Source organism: Ambystoma mexicanum, chromosome 7p (assembly GCF_040938575.1).
Source record: "Ambystoma mexicanum isolate Mex_15411 chromosome 7p, UKY_AmexF1_1, whole genome shotgun sequence".
Classification (NCBI taxonomy): Eukaryota; Metazoa; Chordata; class Amphibia; order Caudata; family Ambystomatidae; genus Ambystoma; species Ambystoma mexicanum.
The window spans coordinates 500,563,850-500,589,156 of NC_090939.1; the positions used below are offsets into that span (position 1 = coordinate 500,563,850).

General features: G+C 42.8%; 1 protein-coding gene across 2 annotated transcripts in view; it reads left to right on the forward strand.

Annotated features, from left to right (window-relative positions):
• Nucleotides 1-25,307, forward strand: part of MED14 (mediator complex subunit 14) — a 1,766,813-nt gene that overhangs the window by 727,730 nt on the left and 1,013,776 nt on the right. For both annotated transcript variants that reach the window (XM_069636537.1, XM_069636538.1), the window contains exon 13: nt 13,574-13,733. In XM_069636537.1, coding sequence (XP_069492638.1) covers nt 13,574-13,733 — 160 coding nt within the window. The remainder of the gene's footprint in view (nt 1-13,573; nt 13,734-25,307) is intronic.

Sequence of the window (25,307 nt, forward strand, 5' to 3'; positions counted from 1 at the left end):
GCCATCCGTGTAATGAGGCCCACTGTCTCCAATTGTCTCTTTTGCTCTGCTCCTATCCCTCACTCCTATTGTGTGTTTGTCCTGTTATTAACTCTGTTTCCCCTCTCACTTACTTTGTTGCCCTACCATGTAGCCCATTGATCTCTCTTCATGTTGCTCAAATTCCTGTTTCGGATTGTCTTGTATGTTCTCTGTCCCTTCACCCCTCCTCCCGACCACACCTTTGTTCTTCTGTATTGCTTAGCACCTCTCCTATTTTTCTGTTTGTTTTTTGACATAGCACCAATAAATATCGAAAAAGCTGAAAATGACTTTTCTATTTAAAAATCTAGTGCAGCTTAAACCTGGGTGATCCTTTTTAGATGTGTGCAAACCTTCCTTTGGCCATTAGGCTGGGAATTATAGTGATAGAGGGTTGTCTGACCAGATGCAGCACTTGCTTGAATGCAGATGCTTTACCAACTCTGTATGCCATTACAAGTACACGATCCCATATGAGATGTGTGTTCTGAGCTATTACAGGTATAGCATCCCTGATGTGGTCTGTGCTCTGAGCCATTACACATATTGCAGTCCTCATGGAATGTGCTTCTTCTGAGCCATCACAGGTATAGCAGCCCCATGAGGTGTGTGTTCTGAGCCATTACAAGTAGAGCATCCTGGATTAAATGTGTGTGCTCTGAATCACTGAACATGTAGTAGTCCTTTTGATAAGTCGAAGGTTAAGTCAACTGTTACAATTGAATGTTACCTGCATTTTAAATCCATATCTGTGATGCAGACTCATTAACTCACCTATTAACAGGATTTGAACAAACAGGTTACACAATAATCTCTGCAGCAGGGTTATTGACCCGCTGAGCTGCCTTTCCGAACAGGCTTTTGACACTGAAAGGCACATAGGGTTAGGGCACTGGCAGTTCCATGTGAGGCGTGCCTGACATAAATGTCTTTTCAAAAGCTCTAATCCTGTTTGGACTCTCCTACATCACTCTGGAGATTCATAATGAGGCTTTGAAATGTGCTCGATTTTTGGCAAGACCGAGTAGAAGGGATTGAAGTATATGACAGCAATGCCATCTTCTCACACTGTCGGAGGTTGGTGGGAAGAGCTCAAACACTGTTCTTGACCTGTACTTTAGCTCGCTGCAGAAAATGTCAACACATGTTTGTGCTTTCTTAACAGCTCTGTTAAGAAATTCAGGTTCTGTCCCAAAACGTAGCAGTCCTGCTATGAAATGTGGGCATAATGGAATCAGCGCTGCTGTGAATATTTGGCATTGTGCCATGACATGCGTACAGTGTAGCTGCTCAGTTGATAAATTAGGCTACTTCGCCTGAATATATAGCAGTCCTGTTGAGAGGTACAGGTACAATCTGTGCCACTGAAAATATATACAGCACTGCTTCTACCTGTATCCACTATACCTGCTTGCGGCAGGTTGCCAGAAAGGGAGTTAAAGTTCAGACCACATGCCTAGCTATGCAATTGCTGTGTTTCTGTGATGAAAAGAAAATAAAGTATGAAATGCCCATGCTGCTGCAACTGCGCTGCCTCTATTAAAGCCAATGAAGCAGAAATGCAGCCCTGATTTAAGACCATGTTCATTTTACACAATACGACCTGTGTCTGCAAAGTGAAAAGCATGTTCGTGATTCATGATGCTTGAATAACACAGTAACTTGCAAAATGCAGGAAGTTGAACAAAGTGAGCAAAACACAAATTTCCTCTTAGATTACTCAGAAAGTATTATCTTGATAGAATCATTAAAAGAGGAGAGTGTTAAAAAAAATTAAACAGACCAGGACTCATCCCAGTTGCTTCTTTCACGGAACTGTGACGATTACTAAAGTAAAGAGTGGATTTGCAAGCTGCTGCTAGCCAGGCTGTCACCAGTGAGCTCCATGATTTAGGGGGGTGCTGCCATAAATTGCCTGTGTAAGTGGTATGCAAGAAAGAATTAGGCCGTATTGACAGGATTTCTGTGCATAAAAAGGCATCATACTCACCTTATCTGGTGGCTGGACGCGGGGGGGGGCAGTATAACTCAAAGGACAACGATCTTTAGAGGAGAAATACAGTTTTCAAGCAAAAGTGAAACGTTTATTTCTATTACTGAGGTTTCCCAGCCTGACTGGTAATATTCATGAGCATGTGAATCCATGCCAGAACCCCCATGCTGGAGAACAAATTATTTATTGTTCTGTTGATTAAAAAGAGCATCATTTAGCAAATTTTTTCCAGGCTGCAGGTCTAACGTGGAGTACATTTAGTTTTCAATAAAATAGTTACTCGCTGTAATGTCCAATGTACTCCTAGTCCAGAGTCCCTGTTCCTCTGTACTTTTGGGATAGTCCATCAGCGGGACCGGAGCATGTCTCCACAGCACCACAAACATTGCATTTTATCTCCATGCGAGGACCTGCACCACCCACACACATCACCCCTCAGTCCTTTTTAACCACTAAGGTCAGTAGACATTTTAGCTAGTTAAAGGAAACTTTTTAGAGGGGACGGCGGCCGGGTATAGGGAGGAAAGGGTGCTCTGGACTAGGAGTACATTAGTCACTATGGTGAGTAACTTTATTACTCCTACGTCCCATACCCTTTCCTCCATACTTACTGAAGATTTCCAAGCATTGGGGAACATACTGGGTGGATGAATAAAAAAACGCCCTACTTAGAGATATTGGAAGACAGCTTGACCAAACTGAGCATCAGCTCTAGAACTTAGAACCAGGCATTAATGCTTACAAAAAGCTGAAGAAGCCCACGTAGCAGTTTTATCAATGGACTCCAAGGAGGCATATTTTTTGAAAAGCCATGGTTGCAGCCTTTCCTCGCATCAGATGCATATTAGAAACCCTTGTGTGCACCTTAGGCCTTCCACTGTAAAAGATTCCATGATGCAGGTAACAATCTAATGAGAAATGATGACTGTAGAAGCTGGATCTCCTTTTTTGGAGTTCTCAAATGTTATAAAAGCGTTGGTGGACATCCTGAAGTTCTCCCACCTGTCCAGCTAGAACACAAGGGCCCTTCTTGCGTCCAAATTGTGTAGGACTTGTTCCGCTTCAGAGGATGGATTGTGAAAGACACTGTTAAGGGTTGATGTGAAATAGAATTTCGGGAAGGAAAGACGTATGTATGCAAAGAACAAGGATCCTTGTGAACAGAGTGGCTTCTTCCTCTCTACTAGTGGGAACCTCAGCACTTTTTGCTGGACTTCTGTAACTTTTTATTTAAAGCCTGAATGATTGTAGCCTTTTTCCACTCATTCATTCTTATGGGCTCTGTCTTTTGGAACGCTTTTCTGTGTTTTACTTTTTCTATGGGGTCTACTTTGCTCCATATCTCTTAAGGCAGCTGTATTTTACTATTTCAGCACACAGCTCCTAAGGTGAAGTGTTGCTGGGAATCCTTTGGGTTCTCATTTGAGATTCTTTTCTTATCCTTACTGTCTACTGTTCTTAAGATACTTTGTATCTCTCCTAAAACCTTATATTATGAGAGATTGGCACACACCACCTTATGTTGAGTGCCACGGGGATACCTGTTATCCCTCTTCTCCTGTGACATTTTAGTAACATTTAGTCACATAGACAACCTTCTAATTTTTGACATTTGGCAGTGGACGTGTTCTAACGACAATTGTGCTTTTTTTAAATTAACCGCAGACTGTATTCACAGTCCCGGTTATGCACAGTAGGGGCACCTACGTACTAACTTGGGGGATTCCTTCTTTTTTCGCAATTTCTAATATGCTTGGTTTTTGTTAACCCTTCTTCTACCTTTCTGGAAGAGGGAGGTCTGTGTGAGTGTTTTGCCTTAGCAGGAACCCTTGGGTGTCCCCGCCTAGGCTCTGGTGTGTCTGAGTAGGCAGGAAGTGGGGGAGGAGTTTTTCACTCCACTGCTCTGTCTGCCTGAGTGCCTGAATGGAACCAGCTCCACACTGGTGGTGGGATCTGGCTGTCTGGCTGTCCTGACTGGACAGCCACCGCCACAATTTGTAAACTGCTGAGAGAGATTGCAGAGGAGTGCGTGCTGAAACTGAATAAAAGTGAGGTTCCTGGGGTGAAAGGCAAGTCGACCACTGGAAACTGAAGCAGCCGAAGTAGAAGACTACCAGAGACACCTACAGAACCTTTGCAACACTGAAGCAACCACTGCTGGGCTGACCCAGTTTTCTATGCGACAGAGGAACTCCGGAGAGGATGACTCCTTCGCTTTTGCTGGTGGGACCAGCCATCGCTGTTATACAGAGGAGAATCCAACCACACACTTTTATTCTAACCTAAGGTGCTGTGGGAGAAAAGGTATTTCGTACCTTAATCCAAGAAGTAGCTTAAGAGTGTTGGAGTGCTCGTAGAGATGTCCAGGGTGTCCACTCTTAACTCTGACCCAAGCTGCCAGCTTGTGTCCCTTTTGTGAGTCCTTTAACAGTGTCTCCACCGTTATTCTTCTAGTATCCTTACTTAGAGACTGAAAGTAACCACAGTAACTTTTGCTGTTTGTCTGCTTCGTGAGACTTTGAACTCTCTCCAAACTGACATTTGCATATAGTTAGAGATTGAACTTCTAAAGAGTTAACTTGCGCAAAAACTGCCTTTAGAATCTTAAGCTCTGCTACTGCTTGACTAACCAACTGTTTTCCTTCCCAAAAGACTTTCTTGTGTTTTTTCTAACTAAATACTATTACCGTTTATCTTTGTCTGTGCTTGAGTGCACGTTATTACTGATTATTCGGTATAACTGTCATTAGTGTCACTCTAACAATTGTACCTGCGAGCAATTAACATCTAAGCAGTGGCCTTTGAAAAGTATCTTAAAGTATTTCTAAGTTGTATGTTGGTTTAATAAGCTAAGCATATCTAAACATTTTGAAACATAACGTGTAAAAATGTGCCTTCTTCGGCAGTGGGTCAGAACCTTAATTGGGTGTGCAATATGCAGTGATGAGGTCCAGGTCAGTTAGTTGTACGTCATAACCAACTTGGTAAAGATTCAAATGGTGGTACCTGAATAATGTCAACCAACTTGGATTACAAAGGTAAATTTTAATTTGTTAGTGAAAATATTGAGAAACCTAATCCAAGTATGTTGTCAAGAGTTCCCAGGATTTATGCTTGTGACGTACAATGAGGGAATGTGTCCCTTCTCCCAAAGGTGTTGCCATCCCCTTTGGGATTAAGGAGAGGGGAGCCTGCTCCGCTTAACACCCCTTAGGGGACAGACAGGGCAAGCAGGATCTCTTTGGGAATGTCCCCCCATCCCCTTAGGGGACAAAGAATCCCCACATAAAGCATTTACCACACCTCCCTTTAACTCAGGCTCCCAAGTATTTGTTTGATATATTGGATGTGAGCAGTGCCATAATGTTCAGGGCCCTCTAAAGGTGACTGGCTTGGTTTCTGATCCATGTCTGTTAGCACCCATCTCTGAAGATTGGCACCAATGGCGTCTCTTCTCGTTCAAGGAAGGAATTTAAAAGACCCGACACCCATGCAGAAGGGGGAAGAGAGCCAGCTTTGGGGCAAAACGCAAGCTTGCGCTGAAGAGCAGAGGAGGGGGAAGTCTCCCTTCCAGGAGGAGACTGGAGGCAGGACCATACAGAAAACGTGGTGTGTGGAGGAAACCCAGAGCCCATGGAAAACACAGCTGAGTCCAATAAGGCGGGGAGCCTGAGTAGCGCTGGGCTGCCTAAGCGAGGGAGAAGCGAGTCGCCATCAGAGTGACACTCCAGCCGTCCTGATGCCAAAGTTCTGTCAGTCGCAGGCAGGAGGAACTGAAAGAGGAGACTTGACCACAAAGATATCAGTCGTAGTTCCACAGCAAATGACAAAGTAACTTTGCCCGATGAGCCCCAGTGCAGGACGGGTACACTGCAGATTGGAAGAAGCGGGAGGAAGGCTGTGTGGCACCTAAGTAGCCCATGAGGTGCTTACCCAGAGAATACCCCACGACAGGGTGAATGCAACATGAGAGCCAAACAACCAGAGAGGTCTGATAGCCCATTAGGTACTGATTACGAATGTACCCCACATGGGGTTTGAGGCCAATATGATAACCAAGTATGGGATTGAAGGAAAATTGGATGCGCTGTTTGTTAGGTTTCCAGTCCTGAGGATTATATAAGTCTTTATAATAAATTCAAAAAGAGGAGTCTTGAGGTTCATGCACATTCTTTATGGTGAAAATAATAGAGGATTCTTGACAGTCAGCCGACATGTGTTTCGACCCTCACGGTCGTTATCAAGGCTGAGTGATTAGCAATACATAGGTTACAAAATTAAAATTTATATTTGACATAAAAAAGAACAAAGTATTTCAAGGATAAGAAACCCAAACCAAGGACATTGTCACAATAAATCAAACAAGGTAGTATCAAAAAGCAAAGTCATATCATGGTTCAGTAGTGTAGATGAAACAGGCAGGTTCATGTGGAAAAGTAAACAACCAGATAACAACATGAATAGTAAAGTGAGAACATTGCTTCGTTTGAAATGCTCACATTAATGCATAAAAGTGACCAATTAAAGATGAATATCTATTAGGCGTTTGGTGCCCTAAATTTCCTCATTAGTCAGCAGTGAAAACTGATTAGGTCACTCGTGCTGGGAAGAGACTTATAGCAAAAGAAAAATAATATAATATAATAGAGTGAGAACCAAAACCGGGTAACTGTGTGATGTCAAGGGCATGTTAAGGCATACCTTGTGATAAGATGCTGCTAATGCAGAACTGGAAGAGAAATAATGAGCTGAAGAAATAGGAATGTCACCTGGAGGATTCAATGACATTGTGTTGGGATAAGCTGATGTGAGCTGAATTAGTAAAGGGATAGTATGGAATGACTACTTACCCTGTATGTAGAATCACATATAGCTGGTATTGTGGCGTAGATGCTAGTCCTAATGCTGAGAGGACCAAGGTGAACAAGAAAACAGAGGAATTGTGTTACAAATCAGGTCAATAGGCTCTAGGAAGAGATAAGCTGTGGCTTTCATTAAATATATTGAGGACTCAGCTAATGCCCGGGCAAGGTAAGGTCAATTAATAAAACTGGATTAATGTATCCAAAGTACAATAGTTGTAAATATGACCGTTGACGTTCGGTCGGTGAGCCCTGAAGCCGAAATGACAATTAAATTTAAATGCAATGTGGGTTCAGCTAATATATGCGCGAAGCAGAGAATGGGAGCAGCAATAGACACTCATATTAACAAGAAATTTGGTTTACCTGCAGCACGAATATTAATGGGGTCCAATCCCCATTTGTAAGTGGTGTGACAAGGGCGTACACCTCGTGAAAGTGAAAATAGTCTAAAGTGCCATGACGTAACATGGGTGCCACGCTCGTGATGTCATACGCACGTTGCCACGCGCTGAATAAATGTAAATAAACTCGGCAAGCTACATATTAGAATGTGTATAAGGGCCATGTGAAAGGGTGCCCTGAGAGTATATATAGGGAGAAATGCCAAGAATAGTCTATTAAGTGTATAAAATACAAAAGAAAGATAAATTATTGAGAGTATCATCACAAGTGATAAGAAAAAGTGAGCAAGAAAAAGCAGCAGGTGAAATTTGATTAATAGCTGAAAAAGTACCAAAGGGAACTAGTTGGTAGTATTGGCATGTAATGTCTAAGGAATATCAATAAAATGTATACAGGCATTAAATATAAACTGTACTGAAATGAGATTGGTCAAATTTTACTTTGAGACCAGTAAAGAGTGAATCACAATTAGCTAAGGTTATGTTGTCTGGACAATGATATGTCAAAATACTCAACAATAGATGTTCACAATAAAATAAGTGCACAATATTACAATTGAGATTATCAAAGTCGGAACTTGATGAGCTGTAAAGAGCAATTGCAATTATTGGTAACCGGTATATGATAGACTTGTGTTGGATCTCTTCCTAGAGCCTAATGACCTAATTTTTAACACAATTCCTCTGTTTTCTTGTTCACCTTCATTTTCATTTTGTAACCTATGTATTGCTAATCACTCAGCCTTGATGACGACCGTGAGGGTCGAAACACATGTCGGCTGACTGTCAACAAGCCTCTATTACTTCACCATAAAGATTGTGCATGAACCTCAAGACTCCTCTTTTTGAATTCATTATATCGACTTATATCATCCTCAAGACAGAAAGCCTAACAAGCTTTTCTTGTACTATCAAGCTACATTGATTTATGTTCTAACTGATTACTGAGGAACAGTGCATCCAATTTTCCTTCTATCTCAATACTTGCAACTTATATGTCCTGGTACCTTCTAGGGGGTCCAGTAGAAGTGTGTGGATGCTGCAGATCTATCTCTTACTTTTTTCCTCTATAACAATTGACAGCGGTAACAAATAGGGCACAGTCATTTCACAACCCCTAGTCCATTTTCTACAATACGATGACCAGACAAGCTGATAGCCCACAAGGAGCTGGCCCACAGAATCCCCCACAAGGGGATGAAAGCAACCTGGAACCCAGATGACCTAAGGAGTTATATAACACAATAGGGACTGAGCCACAGAATACCCCACGAGGAGGTGAACGCCATATCATATCCAGATGGCCTGAAGGGCCAGATAGTGCATGTCTGATTAAAAGATGAGAAACACCAGAGGAGGTTAAAGACACAGTAGGTTTGAACAAGAGACTGAATATAAAAAAATCAGAACAACAGGGACTCTTCAGTACTGTTTTGCCAACAAGGAAATGTGACACATCTTGTAATTCGTCCCTTCTGTCCAGTAAGGAGCCACCCCCTGTGAAGCTAGGGAGGTGAGCCCACTCCACAAGACCCTCCTTAGGGGCCTGGACAAGTGGGGCCACACTTGAGTGACTTCCCTCTTGGGGACAAAGACTCCCAGTCCATTGAGTACCTCCTTGAACGGACTACATTGTCTGCCTGCATGGTACTTGAAACAATTGTTTGTGCTCATATTTTGACTACAACTACCAATGATCCTCCTTCCATCCTGTTCGCTTCAGGTAATGCTGAATTTCATCTGAACGCTGCTGTCAAGAAGGGCGACAAACCCTTTTCATTTATGATAACGTACTTAAACACAGTAAGAACTGAGAATGGGGAGATGCCTCCTATGCAGTGAGCCACCCCTATGGAGGGGGGAGAATCACAGTTACATAGAGGGGAGCCTCTGTAGAGCTGTTCTGGAGAGGTGTGGCTACACCAGGCAGCAGAGCCAGCAGTGGCATAGGGGAAATGAGACACCTGCTGGAGGCTAGAAGGCCGGTGCTCTGACCGAGGAAGAGGCTCTGGTCAGGAGCGAAACAAATACAGGAAGAAAAGTCTTCCCTGGTGGCGCGACCACTAGAGAACAGTGGTGGGCCTGGCACCCAGCAACCGACGCTGAGACTAGGACAAGGAGAGGAGCCTGAGTCCCTGAGCTCACACAGTGAGTGGCTGTACCAACGAGACAAGCACCAACAGGGATGCAAACACTTCCAACATGAGGATGCCAGTGAGGGCCATAGACTTTGTAGTTAAAGACTGCCAAAACCGTCCGTCTGTTGGGGGACTTCTCATTTCTTGTGCCAATTCCCCTCAACCTAAGAGACCCCCTGCACTTTTGCTGGACTTCTGGGATTGCTTGCTTCACCCTCCTGAGTAAGTGGGACTTTTTACCACTCACTCATTCTTTTTGCTCTCAAATGGGAACCCTATTTTTTCTGACACTGTATTCTTTTGACTTTTATTGTAGTCAAGCTTTCCTCCATGTATTTCACTACAGGCATCTGTAATAAATGGTTGCAGCACATAGCACCCTCCCTTGGGCTTCCATTCCTATTTGTATAACTTTTTCCTAAGAACTATTGTTGTCCAGGGTAGTAGGATACTTTTATCTTTCTTACCGTTCTTTTTGTGGGATCAGCGCACACCACCTTGTGTGGTGTTGAGGGGGCTACACTGTAACTCCTTTTCCACTGCTGCAACTTTTAGTGTTTCAGTATCAAACAAACCTAAATGGCTGACGGCAGTGAATACCTTTTTAGCAAAACTCCCAAAGTTGCCCTCGGAATAACCAAGTGTTCTTACATGTCCCTTTTTAGGGCTGCAAATTTCTATAACAATTCATACACATTCATATTCTAATCTCGAGTATTATGTTTTCATAATCATGTGAAACATTGATTTTCGTTAGACAAATGTATTATGTGAAGCAGTGCTGATGTGTGGGTATATGGTGGCCAATGCATTTCTGATTGGGTCCGTCGTCGGGGCTCCACCCTTCTTACATATACTCATCTCATACACTATCGTACTGTAAAAATACACACAGTGATATGAAGACAAATAAAAACAGAAACAAGAAAAACAATTGATTAGTATATAATACCCAAAACTCTGACAGTCACCAATATATGTTGACATACAATCACGTTTTACTATCTTGATGTGACTCTTTACAGGAGTCCGCTATATTGGGAGGGAGTAAAAGAAAAAAGAATGAAAAATTGTCAAAAGGTTACAGAACCCACTAAAACAAGTTTCAGATGAGAGAGTGCATGTATTCAAATCTCCCTTTCTTTTACCTGTGCTTGACTTTTAATGGCATGAAGCCATTCAATTTGTAGTTGTTCCCCTGAAAAACAAAATTACATTTCGAATTTGTAACCTAAACTGAGAGATTTGTTTAGTGCGGTTAACTAGTCTTGTTCATACATCCTATATTATCTCACCTTGAAATTTCAGATAGTCTGGATACCTTTTTACTTGTGTGTTAGTTCTTGCAGGCTGTCTTCACAGCTGCAGTACAGCACCCATGGGTGACCTTTTTCCCAAAAATGGCCCAGTCTTCTTTTCTCATCATTTTTGTTTGTGTTTCTTCTTGGCCCTTCTTTTACCATTCCATGTGGCGGTGGGTCCTCTTTGAGTTTTACCTTTGGCTGGATGCCTTTGTAAAGCCGTCAAGGCTCCATTGTGTCTACTGGGGCAGGAAGTGATGGAGGGGCCCGAAACTTCTCTGGCCTTTGTCTGAAGATATGCCTGGTTGGAACCAGTTTGAACTAGGTGGCTGGCTGGCTGTCCTGCAAGCACAGCCACCCCCAGGTATTTGACTGGTCCATAGGACTGAATGAATGGGTTCTTGCATAAAAGCCGAGGCTTTTGGGATAGAAGGCTGTCGAGGACTGGAACTGGACCTCCAAAGACGATGACAACGACCAGAGATGCCTGCAGCTCCTCCAGTAACCGCAGAAGCACCGCTGCTGTCCTGAACCTGAATTGACAGGGAAGCTCTGCCAAGGACGACTTTCTCCTCTGAGCTGGTGGGCATAACCATCCGCAGGAGACTCTTCAATTTGTGCCATCACCCAACGTCCTGCAACCTTCCTGGGCTGCAGAGTCCCAGTACCCGGGGTACCACAACCTTGAAGTGCATTGCCTTGCCGTTGACGATTCAAGCTGCAACTTCGGTGGCATCTGTGTGGACCTCCAGAAGGATGATGCCTTTCCTCAGAATCCCCTCACCAGAGTAAAGGACCGAGAAACCAAGAAGATTCCAACCGACATTGATCGGCTACTGGTGCTGAGCAAAAGGTGCGAAAACCACAAACTGATGCAGGTGTATTAAGAATTTGTTGCTTGCAAGTCCCTCTCTCGACTTTAGGAGCCCATCCAAGGCCCCACCCTTTTGTCGCCTCGACCAAGGACTAGGAGACAGTGTGTGCAGCTGTGCATCCAGGAGGTGTCTGGCTACATCAGCTTCTTCACTCTCAAGGAGTACTGTGGGGCTCTTGGTAAACTTACCAGATGCTGTTTGTGTCGCTGCTTTGCTTTTGGAGCACGGTTTCTACTGTTTGGGTGTTCAACCATTTTCAGTTTCCCAGGCCTAACAGCCTGTTTCCCCTCAAGGAAGGCTTCTTCTAAGCCCCTGAGCTTTTACAAACTAAGGCGGCAAATTAAAGAGGACCCTTTACCAAAAAGACCTGTTACCAATCCTTACTACTTATTTACAAAATAAGGTGGGGTGATGTTCATGAAAAAGAAAGAAGCGTTCACAAAATGATAAATCAGGATGTTCAGGCTGTTGGCCTCCCTTCCCCACGTTTTCAGCATGGTACAAGGCTGTTCACTTGAGCAAACCACACACTCTTGCTTCTGCGGTATGAGGATACAGTTCCCTTTTCACAGTTCAAGACCTTCTGTGTGTAGCTTCTTTACTTCTTGCAAGTCTCTTGACTCAGAGGGCCCGTTATGCAAAAAAACAACACAAACACGTTATTTCCTTTTCCAGCACTCATTTTGGGTGTTCACCCTGGATCCCCCTCTTCTGGGCTTAGAATCCCGTTCTTTCACTCAGTCTCCCTCAGGCAATTGGGATGTACTTAAACTATCGAAGACTTACGAAAGCGCACAGGGTTTAGCAAGACCCGTTGCATGACCACTTCAATCTCAGTATTCCTTTTTCTCACACTGAGCATCAGTTGAATACTTAATAGACTTTCGAATGAGCGCCTACGTGGCGCAACAAAACTTAGTTGTCTTAGTTTGCCTCTGAAATTTCCATCACAATGTTCAATTACTACCTTAGTTCCAATTATATCTGTGTCGCTCTTTGCAAATGCCTCATACACTGTTCTCTTTGTACAATGTTGCAGCTTGCAACCTTGGTTCAAAACGCAAGCTGGTTTGGTGTCAGTCTCTCTGTCTCACCGGCTGTGCTGTCTTTTCTAACGCTGCTTTGTTGTAGGAGACAAGGGCAGTACCACAGTGGCAATCGCTCCTCCCCGCCTTGGTTATCGACGCGGGGGAGCCCCTGGTACCTCAGACACACTGAATAAACAAGCCTGCACCATGACCCATTGTAGTCTGCGTCCTTCTCCTGGTTCACCACAGAACATGTTTAGAGAACCAGCTACTCCAATGTGGAGATTAACTTTTTAAACTGATAAAAACACCTGCATGGCGGTCCTGAGCAACCTTCTCTTAGAAGAGAGGATGACGTAAAGGACCAAACCTTGAACTGTAAGAACAGACTGGAGCCTGAGAGAGAGAGAACCGAATACACAATTGGGTGGGGGTCAGCAACCAGCCACCAGATGCCAAGTAGAGTGGGAGCAAATTTATTTTGGCTAAAATGATGTTGTTTATTGTATTAGTGGTAGGGAAAGAGCATAGGATAGATTGGGTTTGGGTGAATTTTTTGTGAGCTATCCTAACAAGCCACCAGTTTGCTGTTTTCTTTGAAGTCCGCGAAAGCCATCACCGTAGCTATAAGGGATAGTTGAGAGCTTCATTTCTTTAAAAAATGTGTTGAACCATATCTTCTGGTTTGTCTCCCATGTCTGACTTACCACAGTTGTAAAAATAGGAATTGTTCCATATTTGGCACTATTATTCAGCATATAAAGCAACATGTCCGATTCCTTTTATGAATTCCTCTAACAGAAAAGGAAAGTTGTTATCCTAAAAATCTAGTCTTTGCATGAATGACATTGTAGCCCAATGCAATACAATGAAAATGTTCTTGCTTCTCCTATGAATGACATTGTAGCCCAATGCTGTAAAATGACATTTTTTCTTGTTCTTCCTATAAAGGTTTTGGCTTGGACAGCAGCGGTGCAAACAATCCGTAAAGCATCTTCCCACAGTCAGCAGTGAAACATTACAGCTGATTAATTTTGCTACTCATCCTATAAGCAATCTTTCCAAGCACAAGCTGTTCATCAAGCTCACACGCCTCCCTCAGTATTATATTGTAAGTAATTTAAGCATATGTCAATGTTAGCTCTTTGTATTTGGAACATAGGAGCGAATGTGAATAATTGCAGCTTTAACACACACATGTAATTGTATGGCCCAATAGTAGATGATACATGAAAAGATTATTGCTATAATTCTTTTATTTTTGCTTCCTTTTGCTTTGTCACATCAGATGGAATACAAACTAACCAGGTAGTAGTTACGATGATTTCTGGATATAGTATAATTATAAGCAGTGCTCTTTAAAATAGGTGTCTAGATATAAGCAGTACGTTAAATAATGTTTAGGTAGTCCCACTTTGAACATTAGAGAGTGACAATGCAACTTAAAATGCATACCATGGTCCTGATTCACAAATACTTCCACTGGAGCAAAACAGAGATGCCCTTAGCAAGTGTGCATCTCGATGGTGCCACCGTCCTCTCCAGATTTGCCCCAGTTTTGACTTTGTGAATTAGTCATAGGTGAGCAGATGCAGATCAGAGACCTAATTTGGTGCAGTGGAAATCATTGTGAATTGTGTGTCTTCTACCAACAATGCATAACAGTAAGAGCAATCGTAATTGTTTTTATGCTCCATTCTCGTCGTACAGAATATAGACTGGTGCTAACTAAGCTCTTTCTATTATTTTAATCTCCATAGACCTGTAACAATTCAACTACATCATCTATTGTGTTTTATTCTCATCTAATAAAAGGTCACCAAACCCTCATTCTTGATATTGTTTTACTGTTTTATTTTTCCTTTTTACAGCAAAATGCGTTTTTAGTAACCTTTACTGAACATGACCATACCTTCTGTATTTTGCTCTGTCCTTTGGTCATCTTGTCATTTAGCATTCTTCCTACCTTCGGCGGTAAGGAAATTCCATGTAGCGTGAGCTCTTTCCTGGGTAATCTTAAAGGTTCCAAGGCAAAGCAGCGGTGTGTGCATGTTGCTAGATGTGGGGTTTGGCACTCACATGCCCTAATCCATATACCAGCACTAGGATATCTGTTGCTGGTTAAATGTGGGGTGAGAGGTTGTCCAGAATTTAACAGCCAGCAAGTTTGAATGATGCAGGACCTTTCCATTCGAGGGCTGGGGAGCCCCAGCTCTAATTTGGGATAATAGGATGAGTCCTGCAGCCATTTTTTTTTTAGATCGTTGTTGGTGCCAAGACCCCTTCCTATGAAGAGTTGCTGTGTAGGATATATTTACCCACTCAGCAGTACTTCCCCCACACTACCAAGCTTCACTTCAGCAGAACCAGCAAACTGGCTCCGCTGGCTCCTGTGAGCACCATTGCCTCACACCAAAATTGCATTTTTCAGCAACAAAAAAGAGGGCTGCACTGTTTTGCCAAGCGCCATTGGGCAAGATGGAACAGGGAGCACCCCGAGAAAGGCTACTACGGTGTGTTCTTGTTGGTATTAAAGAAATGGAGTGAAAAAGCAGCACTGCTTTGCTGCAAGCCCAAAATTCCCATTGAAAAACTGAATATTTCACCTTTAAAATTATGCTGCTCTGATGCTATTTTTCCCTGTTTTCATCAAACTGCTTTTATCAAAAAGACCCTGTCATGCCCAGCCATATTCACATTGTGCTCCATCAAAAAAGAGCCTTATTCCTGAATGACAGGCTGTGCCAGCCAAACGTGAGAAAATCAACAAAAGCTTTCCTTCAGCTACACGGGAAACGCTTACATTTTCCTACAAAATGCCAAAAAAAATCACTGCTTGAAAATAAAAATCATAGCTTTCTTTGCACATGTCAATTTCATGAAGACTTTTGCCTTGTACGGACTGTTGTGTAAAACAAGCTGACTACAGCTTCAAAACCAGGTGGGAATCCAGATGGAAGAGCAAAACCGAATTTGAAAGGAATATGCCAGCTTTCACCACATGTGTCAGAATGGGCTTTTACAGACCAGAGGGAAAAGAATTGCTGTTTTAAGAAGTACAATGTTGAATGAAGGCTTGTCCGTGCCTAGCAATGTAAAGGGGTTTGTTGCTGGGGAAACATATATGGGCTATTTTATTCAACAGGCTTGGTTTGATTCAGGACAAAATAAAAGAAAAAGAAAACTGTTAAACTGCATGGGCTGGATTTGGCAAGCTCCCAAAACAGGGTTTTCCAGTTGGTCAGAGTTAAGGCTTCCCCCAAAAGGGAACCACCATAAACTTCCAGGACACCTGGATGATGATCGCTAGGTTGGAAAACTTTGATTGACCAAGACAAAGAAACTTCACATACTAATCAGACTTGGGTCTAGGCTGAACCATCTTACAATGGAACTTCTAAGACACAGATGTGCGAAGTGAAAAATCACACTTCCTCGTGACTTTTACCAGAAGCTTCAAAGGAAATCTCTATGACAACCCTGGGTTGAGGGGGTAGCCTTTGGAAAGGCATGCCCATATATGTGGAACAGTACTAACATTTGCCTCCAAGGACTATTAATAAAAATGTTAAAGACTTTGATCTCTGCAGCAGGACTTTGTAAAAATGTGAATATTTAACCCTTTAAATGTGATTTTATAGGCTTTTATTCAAGATGTCGTAGACTTCACTGATACATGGGGAATAGAAATGGCAGAGAATTGGGTATTCCATGGAAAGTGTATAGGATGGCGCTGTCAAATTTAACACTGATATGCCTAATAATAATCTATACACATGTGTAAAGTTATCGAATTTTAAGTAATATAACTCTCACTGAAAAGCGCAAAGAACTGGTAGAAGGGTGAAACAAGGTCCCACAACCGTGAGGATTGGACTGCGATGCTCTACATACAATATGTAATCTGCTCATGTGATTTGTTGAAGTGCCACAAATGTATAAATGTGTAAATTAGGTTATGACTGATTTTTGGCAAAAAGGACTGTGCAATGGCTTTTCACCTCATAAAATGCAACCTCATAAACTGGGCCTCCTCCTCGAGGAGGCAACCAACATTGATTGTCCTATCCGCTTCTTGGAGGTAGGCCTAGTTCAGTTCTGCCTACCAATAATTCTGTGATGTCACCATGCTCTATAAATAAGAGTGGTTGACAGAGCTCCACACACACACACACTCCTGAATTTCCTGCGGCTGCGTTCCTGATCTGCTCCATACATCTTGCTGATTCCCGATTTCACTACAAGGCCAAAGCATTGCTGACCCTACTCCAGCAAGGCCAAAGCTTGCTGATCCTGTCCCAACAAGGCCATTGATCCAGAAAAACCCCACTAAAATCCCATTTAAAAAATAAAAAAAGGGAAAAGCTGTGGTGCATTTTGCATCCTGAAATCAGACCAGCGTGCTGCCCAATACCTGCATGCCTGCTGCAACTCTGCTATCCAGCTGTCCTTGCCATACTGTGACCAGAATTGCCCAGCTGTTTGCTGTAAGGCGCGCCCGCCGTTTGGTGACCAGACCCAGTTGGCTGTTCCATAATTGCAAACCTAAGCGTGGAATGGGAGTATCTTCCCCATCTCAGTTCCCCATCTCAGAGAAACACGTAGTCTCCCCATTTTGACCCTTTTGTCTGTATTACACTCTAATCAATCCTATTTATACCCTGGTAACTTGCTAAAACTGTTAAAAATCAAGGACAGGGTTCACAGAGAATTCTAAGTGCTAGCGCCATCTCTCTTTTCGTTTCTGTCTGGTGTAAATCCTAAGCCCTTAGTTATATTTTGAGTAATCAAACTAATTTCCAGTTAATGTTGAGCACTGGAGTGATAAGGTTGACCTTGCGAATCAACCTTGGAGCTAACTGTGTTCCTCCTTTAACAATATAGTCTAGATCATTTAGTTTAAGTAACATTTTTCTTTCTTTCTAAACAGAAGTTTTCATTTTAACTGCTCTGTTTTTCCTAAAACTGAACCCCATTCCACCCTGAAAATCTCATCCAAATCTTCAGCTACCAACCTTCTTTCACATTGATATTGTCCCTGTGCTATACATCTGTCCCACAGACCAAAAACCACATTGCGATTTTCAGTATTTCACCTGTTTTTATAAAAAACCGTTTGGGTAATTTTAAACGGGAATTGAGAAAATTGTCATTCGGCTGCAGCATGTTTTAACTTTTCACTCATTTTCGAATTGTATGCTTCTTGTTGATCCATTGCATTGTGATTGCTAGTGTTTCTGCATTCCTGTTGTTGGGAGAAATCATATTTGCCTCACACATTTAACCACACATTAATTATTTTTTTGTCCATTTCCTAGTGTCATTTCATGCCTTTGCAAAGGGTTTAAAATCATTCTGTGAAGGAAGGTTGGATTTTGATTGTTTTCTGCCCTTTATTCCTGGCTACGTGCAGCTTCTTTCTATCCACTCATAATCTGATTCATTGGGGGTTGAGGGAACGTTGCAGGGAAAACCTTACCCTGGGTGCCATCTATCCTAATTCAAAAAAGTGTTCCTATTCATTTGTGCTTTGTATATGTTCTAGGAGAAGGTTAACCAAGTGAATTGCTTCCATTTTCATTGTAATTATCACCCCATTGGTGATTGCTGCCCCATATTAAAATTGTATGATTTCCGTTGAATCTTAAAGTACATAAAATATTGCATTTTCACCAACCAGCCTGGTTCATGGTCCATTGTGATTAGGGGTATTTTAAAAAGGGGGTGTGAGACGAGTTGTGTACCATCTCAAATTGAATCTGCATAAAATAAAGAGAAAGGCATCTCATTTGTGCGCTACATACTAGGCTGAGACCAAGGTGTGCGTCGCCCGATTGAAATCTTTAACAGCAGCATGTTGAAGACAGTTGAAGTAATCCAGCATTTTCTCCAGCCAAGTCCTGGTGAAGCCCTTAATCTCTGCATCAACCTCCACAAGAATCATCATTGATGCTTCAACTCTTGGGCTGGTGGGGTCAACCATGCAGGACCCCTGAATGAGGATCCCTCACTCAGCTTTCCTGAACCATCCTGTGGGCTGGCCAGTTTCATCAAGGGCATCTTCGGTGCATTGGCCCTTGTTTCGAGTTTGGATTGGAACTCTGCATGGCATCTACAGTGGCCCTAGATCCAGCCTCCCACAGCTGTTGTTCTCCAATATGAAGAAGGTCCTTCCTGGAGCTGAGTCTTTATCGTCACAAGTGTCGCTTGTTGCCCTATGATCAGGGCAGTTAATTACTGCTGCCCATCTCAGTTGAGTCGTGGGGGTAGGGGGTGTTGTCTTGTCATCATGGGGCCAGTGAAGGTCTGTGTCCTGAGGTGTCTGGGTCGCCCAGCTTGAAGCTATCGGGAGCCATCTCATTGGAGCATTGAACTGCCTCCTAGCTAGACCAATCCTGAACCTGAAAACTACCACATCTATGACACCTGGGCCCCCTGCAAACAGACCTTAGTCTAAAGAAATGGGACCAGTGACTGAGAACCCTAGCAATGGTTTCTTAGGGAATCAGAGTAAGGGGGTGTTTGTGTTATGATGTACCTTCTCATCCTTCCTTAGTCTGCCTGTGTCTCGCAAGTCCTTTCTCCCTTTCCTGTCTTGTTCCTTTATTATGTCAGGAGTTTGGAACCTTACAACATTACAGATTTGCCATTGATCAATTTGTAGAATATTTTGGTGACAGTTGTCAGAGATGCCTTGCAGCCACACCTTACACCACTTACCTTTTAATAAATGTCTGCATCTTGAAGATTCGATCAATGTGGTGTCAGTAATTTCAGTTTGCATACCTGTTGCCACTCCTCTTGACCATAGACTATATGAGTGCAAAATTCAATCCCTTATTCCCTGTTGGGAAATATTTCTCTTTTAGCAAATTTCCTTCCATATTTTATGGACTCCCAAACGTTGTAATTTTGTGTTTGAACCTCTTCTGACTTTTTACAGGGAAGTGAAGTCTTTAGCTTCACTCCCCTGGCCATTTGCTCATTTTGTTATGGGGTAACTGATCAATCCTTCAGAACTTTAGTACTGAGATACTATATTTCCATATTGTCGTTTTACCTTTTAACTTTTTAACAGTGTACACAGCATTTTACAATGCAGTGTAGTGGGAATACTTTTGTATCACGCTAGTCTTTTACACTTGATATTTTTGGTTAGTTTTATACATGCCTAAAGACAAACTGTGCCCATTTCTATTTACCACTTGTGGCTACTAAATGTGAATAGTGCCCTAAAACGCCTGTACCACAAGATTTTTGCTTGTTCTTTGGCCATATTGTTGTTTGGCCTTCATCCTGCCTTCTCGAGCCAGGAAATTCCATATAAGGTCATGCACTTGCTTTGTAAAGCTTCTGTTTACACGGGCTAGTGATGCCTTTGTCTATGCTTGGCCAAGGAATGGGGCGGGACTGGGTGGTCCAATTCCTCATCCGAGGTGCCAGAAAGTCTGAGGGTAGGACATTAGTGAAACTCACTGTGGTCCCTGATTGGACCACTGCAGGCTGTTTTTATGTTGCAGATCCTTACCATTGGTGGGCTTGCTTCCAGCCAGGTTTTCGTAAAGAGGAGGACTCTTGCAGCCATTTCTTCAGATCGGCGTTGGAGCCAAGTTTTCTGCGTTGAAGAGCAGCTGACTGAAGATTTGTGGATGTGCCCAGAAGAAGCCCAGAATCTCTTCCTGTGTTTGGCGCGGTAAAGCCCTACTTGACTGCTGATCTGCAAGGTCATGCACTGTGCTCCAACCCTTGGACTGGTGGGAATAACCGGTGTCTACGCATTCTCGAGGATCCAGCTGTCGTGATTCTTGGGAAGTGTCCCTGGACCATCCGGAGGACTGACCACTTCTCCAGTGGGCTACCTCGCTAGAACCGTCGCCATTCCTTTTTTTCTGCCGGTACTTCGTTAGTCGCCAGTTTGTGGTGTAAGACCCCTTCCTGCCGGATTTCAGCCTCCCAGCTTCTAGGGATCCTGCTCTGGAAGGTCTTCAATCATGACTGAAGGACCCCTGCTGTCGCATGTGTGTAGTAACTATCATTGGAACTCGCCTACCCACATCTGGTGAAGTGTCCTGAAGAGGTCTGCTTCGGTGCCTTCTGCATTTCTTCTTCGTAAAGGTTTGCACTCTGCTCCTGGAGCCGACCAGAAGAATGCTTTCACCCGCAGCTCCTGGGCACTTCTCACTGGAACTAATGGTGGGATAACCTACCTCCAGTGACCAATCCCCCCCCCCCAGTTGGCACATATAGTCATCTGGGAAAATCTGAGTCGGCGGTAAGTGATCGCAACACATTCATCTCCCCGTGTTCTTCTTCAAATAAATTTTGGTTATTCATTCCATTGCTTTTTGAACATCGCATCTTAAAGCCACTGTATTTGAAAGACGAGAACATAATTTTACCTACCTGTAACTTTGTTGAATATCTTCTGGAAAATGTAACCCACACAAGAAACTTTCTTAAATCAGAACCTTTTCCTAAGAAGAAGCTTTTTGACTTTTGGGCTCAAGGCCCCACTCATCATTGGGGATGAACTTATAAAGTTTGGGTCAATTTCTTGTGACTTGGTTCCATTCTACTGCGTCACTACTTAACTTCATTTTGTTGAATGTTATTGAATGCATTTTTGAGAACCTAAAGGTGTACGTATGTTTATTAATATCGCCTGCTTGTTTAATTTCCTAGTGTGTGTTTTGGGCCTAGAATCAATATAGTATTTTTGTAGTTCTTTCTAAATTGAATTATTGTGTACTTCACTGTGTGGACTCATTGTGGACCCCTGAGCCCACTCACACTCTGGAAAATAGCCTTCACTGCGCTCTACACTTACCTTGATTGGGTTTTGGCTAATTTCTGAGTAGCCCTGTTCACTAAAACGAGGGTGGCTCCTAGGATCTGTTCACCAGGCCAGATTCTAGAAATCCATTGTAACACTTCCCCATGCATAGTTGTGATCAGTGGAGATACTGGACAATTATCCCCCCTGGGCTTGCCATAGTATTGGGGGATTGGGAGAGCACCCCTAATCTACATTGTTTTTCTACTTCGTTGGAAATGTACTTAACTCTTGGCTTTTGCTTTACTTGTTCTTCACTTGTTCTTCTCTTGAGACTTCCAGCTCCCTGCAACAAGTACTTATAGGGGACTTCTGACTCTTTGAGGCAATAGCCCTACTTACCTTAGCAAGAAGGGGAAGACTTTTGAAGTGGTAGGGGCTTTATTTTTTAGACAAGGTACTTGCTTCCATTGATCTTTCACTGTGCTTTACTCACTTTAGTGCCTAAAGCCTGTTTTAGTGCTAAACATTTTACTGCTTTCAAAATAAAGTGCAGGTGATGCTTGTGAGATCACCAACTGTGTACATATATGAATATACATTTGCTTTAGGGATTGTTTAATTACCTGTGATTTTTACATGTCTAGTGTGTTAAGGCCCAATATGCTATTTATTTAAATGTCTAAATGGATTTGAATGCTTTGTCCGTGGCTCGTACCATTACACCACCCCATATCTCCCAAACCCTTGCCTCACCGCTCTGCTGCACTTGATTGGCATAGACATAAATGTCATTTGCTCTGTTTACTAATTAGTGTGGCCCCTCAGAACTCTCCCACAGGGCTGGTTCTGAAAATCCATCAGCAAAGAGATGTTAGTAGGATGAGTTGAGTTTACCCAGGTAAGAGATGTAGAGGGTGAACAGCAGTGGATCCATGACTGATGCTTGAGGGACACAAATATGGAGGGGTTCTGCAGAGAAGCTGTTGGCGTTCCAGGAGATGGAGAAGAGCAGCCACAGAGATGGGAATCCACACAATAAAATGCACTATCCTTAAAACCATACAAGTAAAGGGTTTGCTATGGAGAAGGAATATCCAGTGTCAGACTTGTGCGGAGATCCAGTAGAATGAGGACTGAGTTGTGCTGGACAAAGGAAGCTTATGGATGATTGGAACTGGGAGAGTTTAAGGAGCATGGGTAGTGGTGGGTATGATTGTGCGGTTGGGATAGGCACTATATGAGGGGATTAGTGAGGACGATATGGTTAAGTAGGAAGCGCGATAAGGTTAGGGGAGACGGATAGTTATAAGAGGGCCGAGGGGTTTCCCTGACCGATGAGAGAGGTGGTTTTTACCTTGTCAGGTGAGTGGGCAACACATTTGGAGCAGGGTTTGTGGACTTCATACTGCTTTATGTAGTAAGATCAGGAGTGACCAAAAAAAGTAAATAGTTCACATTGCATCAGAAAATTGAGATGGAGTATAAATTTGCTGGAAATGTTTGGCGACACTAGACCTATCTGTTAAAGGGTTTTCTCCTGTAGACCTTTGATGAGGGGCAAGGCGTATGTTAACACTCTTATCAATGGTAACGTGACGGGGCAGTCTGCGTTCACTCTTAGGAGGCGAGAAGTCTGGTATCAAGGTGCAATAAGTCCCAAACAAGCATTGCACAAAGTAATCCATGTACTGTAAACTGACAAATAGATACATTAGAAAGTCATTTAATCATAAGCACATGTAATTAATACCGTTACAGTATACTTAAAGAAAACAGTAAAGGGTCTGGAAAAGACCCTACTCAGTTAAAAGAAGCAGAAAGACAGGCATACAATAGCACACTACATTATTTGTAGGACTTTGAGTTGCAGTGATTGATCATTCATAAAGACATATAAAATCGCAGTCAAGTATTTAAAATACAGTAAGTGTTTATAAAACTCTAGCTCCCAAGGGAGTTGAAGCAACAGGCATATTTCAGGGGGTAAAAAGGCATTTGCAATTTCTTTGAGTTTTACGGGTTCATGAAAGTTTTCCAATAGGATTCAATGGAATAAACCTTGTAGCTCACTCCTGGTTATAGTTAAAAGATCAGCACTTTATACTTGGATGACTAGTGCAGAGGAGGTAGCAACTTTCCATCTGCGGGGTATTTGGGCCTTCACCAGAAGACTAGCGGACACAGGGTCGACGACCAGAGGCCCGTTGGACGATGACTGCAGATTGGGGCGTTAAGCCCACTCTAGAGTACCATCGTGGTCAGGGGATGGACTACAGGGATCAGCAACTTTTGGCTGTCCAGATGTTTTGAACTTCAACTCCCATTATCCCTCTCCATTCACTATGATGGTTAGGGCTGGTGGTAGTTGTAGTCCAAAACATCTGAAGAGCCAAAGGTTGCAGACCCCTGGGCTAGAAGAAGTACTGCATACGGTGACCAGGTACCCTCAAGGTCAGGACCAGCATCAGGATGAAGGTAAAAAGATTTGGGGATGTTGACCAAGACGCTGGATTAATGCACAAATGGCCATGGGTGTGTAGGTACAAAGGTTAACTTCGAAGTCAGGATTGGGTCTGAGTAGGTGGCAGCCCAAGGCTCGGGTTTGGTTTGTGTGGAGCCAGGGCCAGAACCATTGCTTTCCAGCAGGAAAGGGGGACCACTTTAGAGTGGCCCGCAATGAGGAGGAGGGCATTGTATCAGCGTCTAAGGGCCAACTAAGGGCTTCATAAAACCATAAATCCACTCCTAGTATAAGGCTGTACCACCTGAGAACATTTGGTAGCGTAGACAGAGCAGCCAGGCTTATCTTAGGTGGGAGAGAGGGCTGTCGAATCAGTACAAAGAAATTGTATTAAACATATGGTCCAAAGAAACACTGACACATTATGTATTTTAAAAATAAAGGGTTTATTTTATATAAAAGCAGACCAGGAGATTCTTGGTTAATTAAGTACTATCATAAAGCATATAAATGCATTATAAAATCACAACACTGCTTGAAGGTGCACAGACCAAAGAATACAACCTAATTTGGAACACCTAACAGTAGTTCTAGGAAAGTCAAAACCAATAGTTACTTTTGGATTACTTAGAGTATTAATACAGGGTAGTAGACCCTGTCAGTAATGCAGTGACACTCAACAGGGGAAGTCCATACTCAACCAACTTGCAAATATACATTTCTGAATAGTGCAGCATAGATTCAAGGAAAATTATTTACCTGTACTACTTTTGTGATAACACACAGTAATACTAGGCGAGTAAGACCTTTTTGGTGTAATATACAATTACAGCTGCTTTTTAGATGAGTGGAACACAGGCTAAGATGAGCAAGAACTCTTTACACTAATTGTGTATGCACCAGGCAGACCAAGGTCATCTACACCTAAAAGAACACTTTTCAGGAATGGCACACAGCTATTCTAGGCAGATGAGACCTAATATTGTAATCTATTATTGCAGTTGCTTTTCAGATCAGTGCAACACAGATTGAGATAAGCAATAACTCTTTAACTTGTTTTAGAATGGCACACAGTAACACACGCTAAGCAAAACATATATACTTTTTTAAAGGAGCTATCAGCAGATTAAGAGGTATGGATAACTTTTGGCAGACTTATTCTGGACAGGCTAACAGCAAGTCTGGGGAAGCAAGACTCAATTGGGGACACTCATACGTTTATCCTAACAGGAATATTAAAGTGAAACCAACAGCATTACTTTTGGGGAAGAGGCACAACCAATTCCTGCACTCTGAGTTACGGTTACCAAACAACTTGTTTTACAAGTAAGTACCTTTTGCACAATTTTCAAGGCAGAACCCTTTTCTTATCCAGTTCTTCCCTTATTCTATAGCATGAGTTCACTCAGAGGCAGTAAAGGGACCCCAGTGGTCTAGGTGCCAGCTGT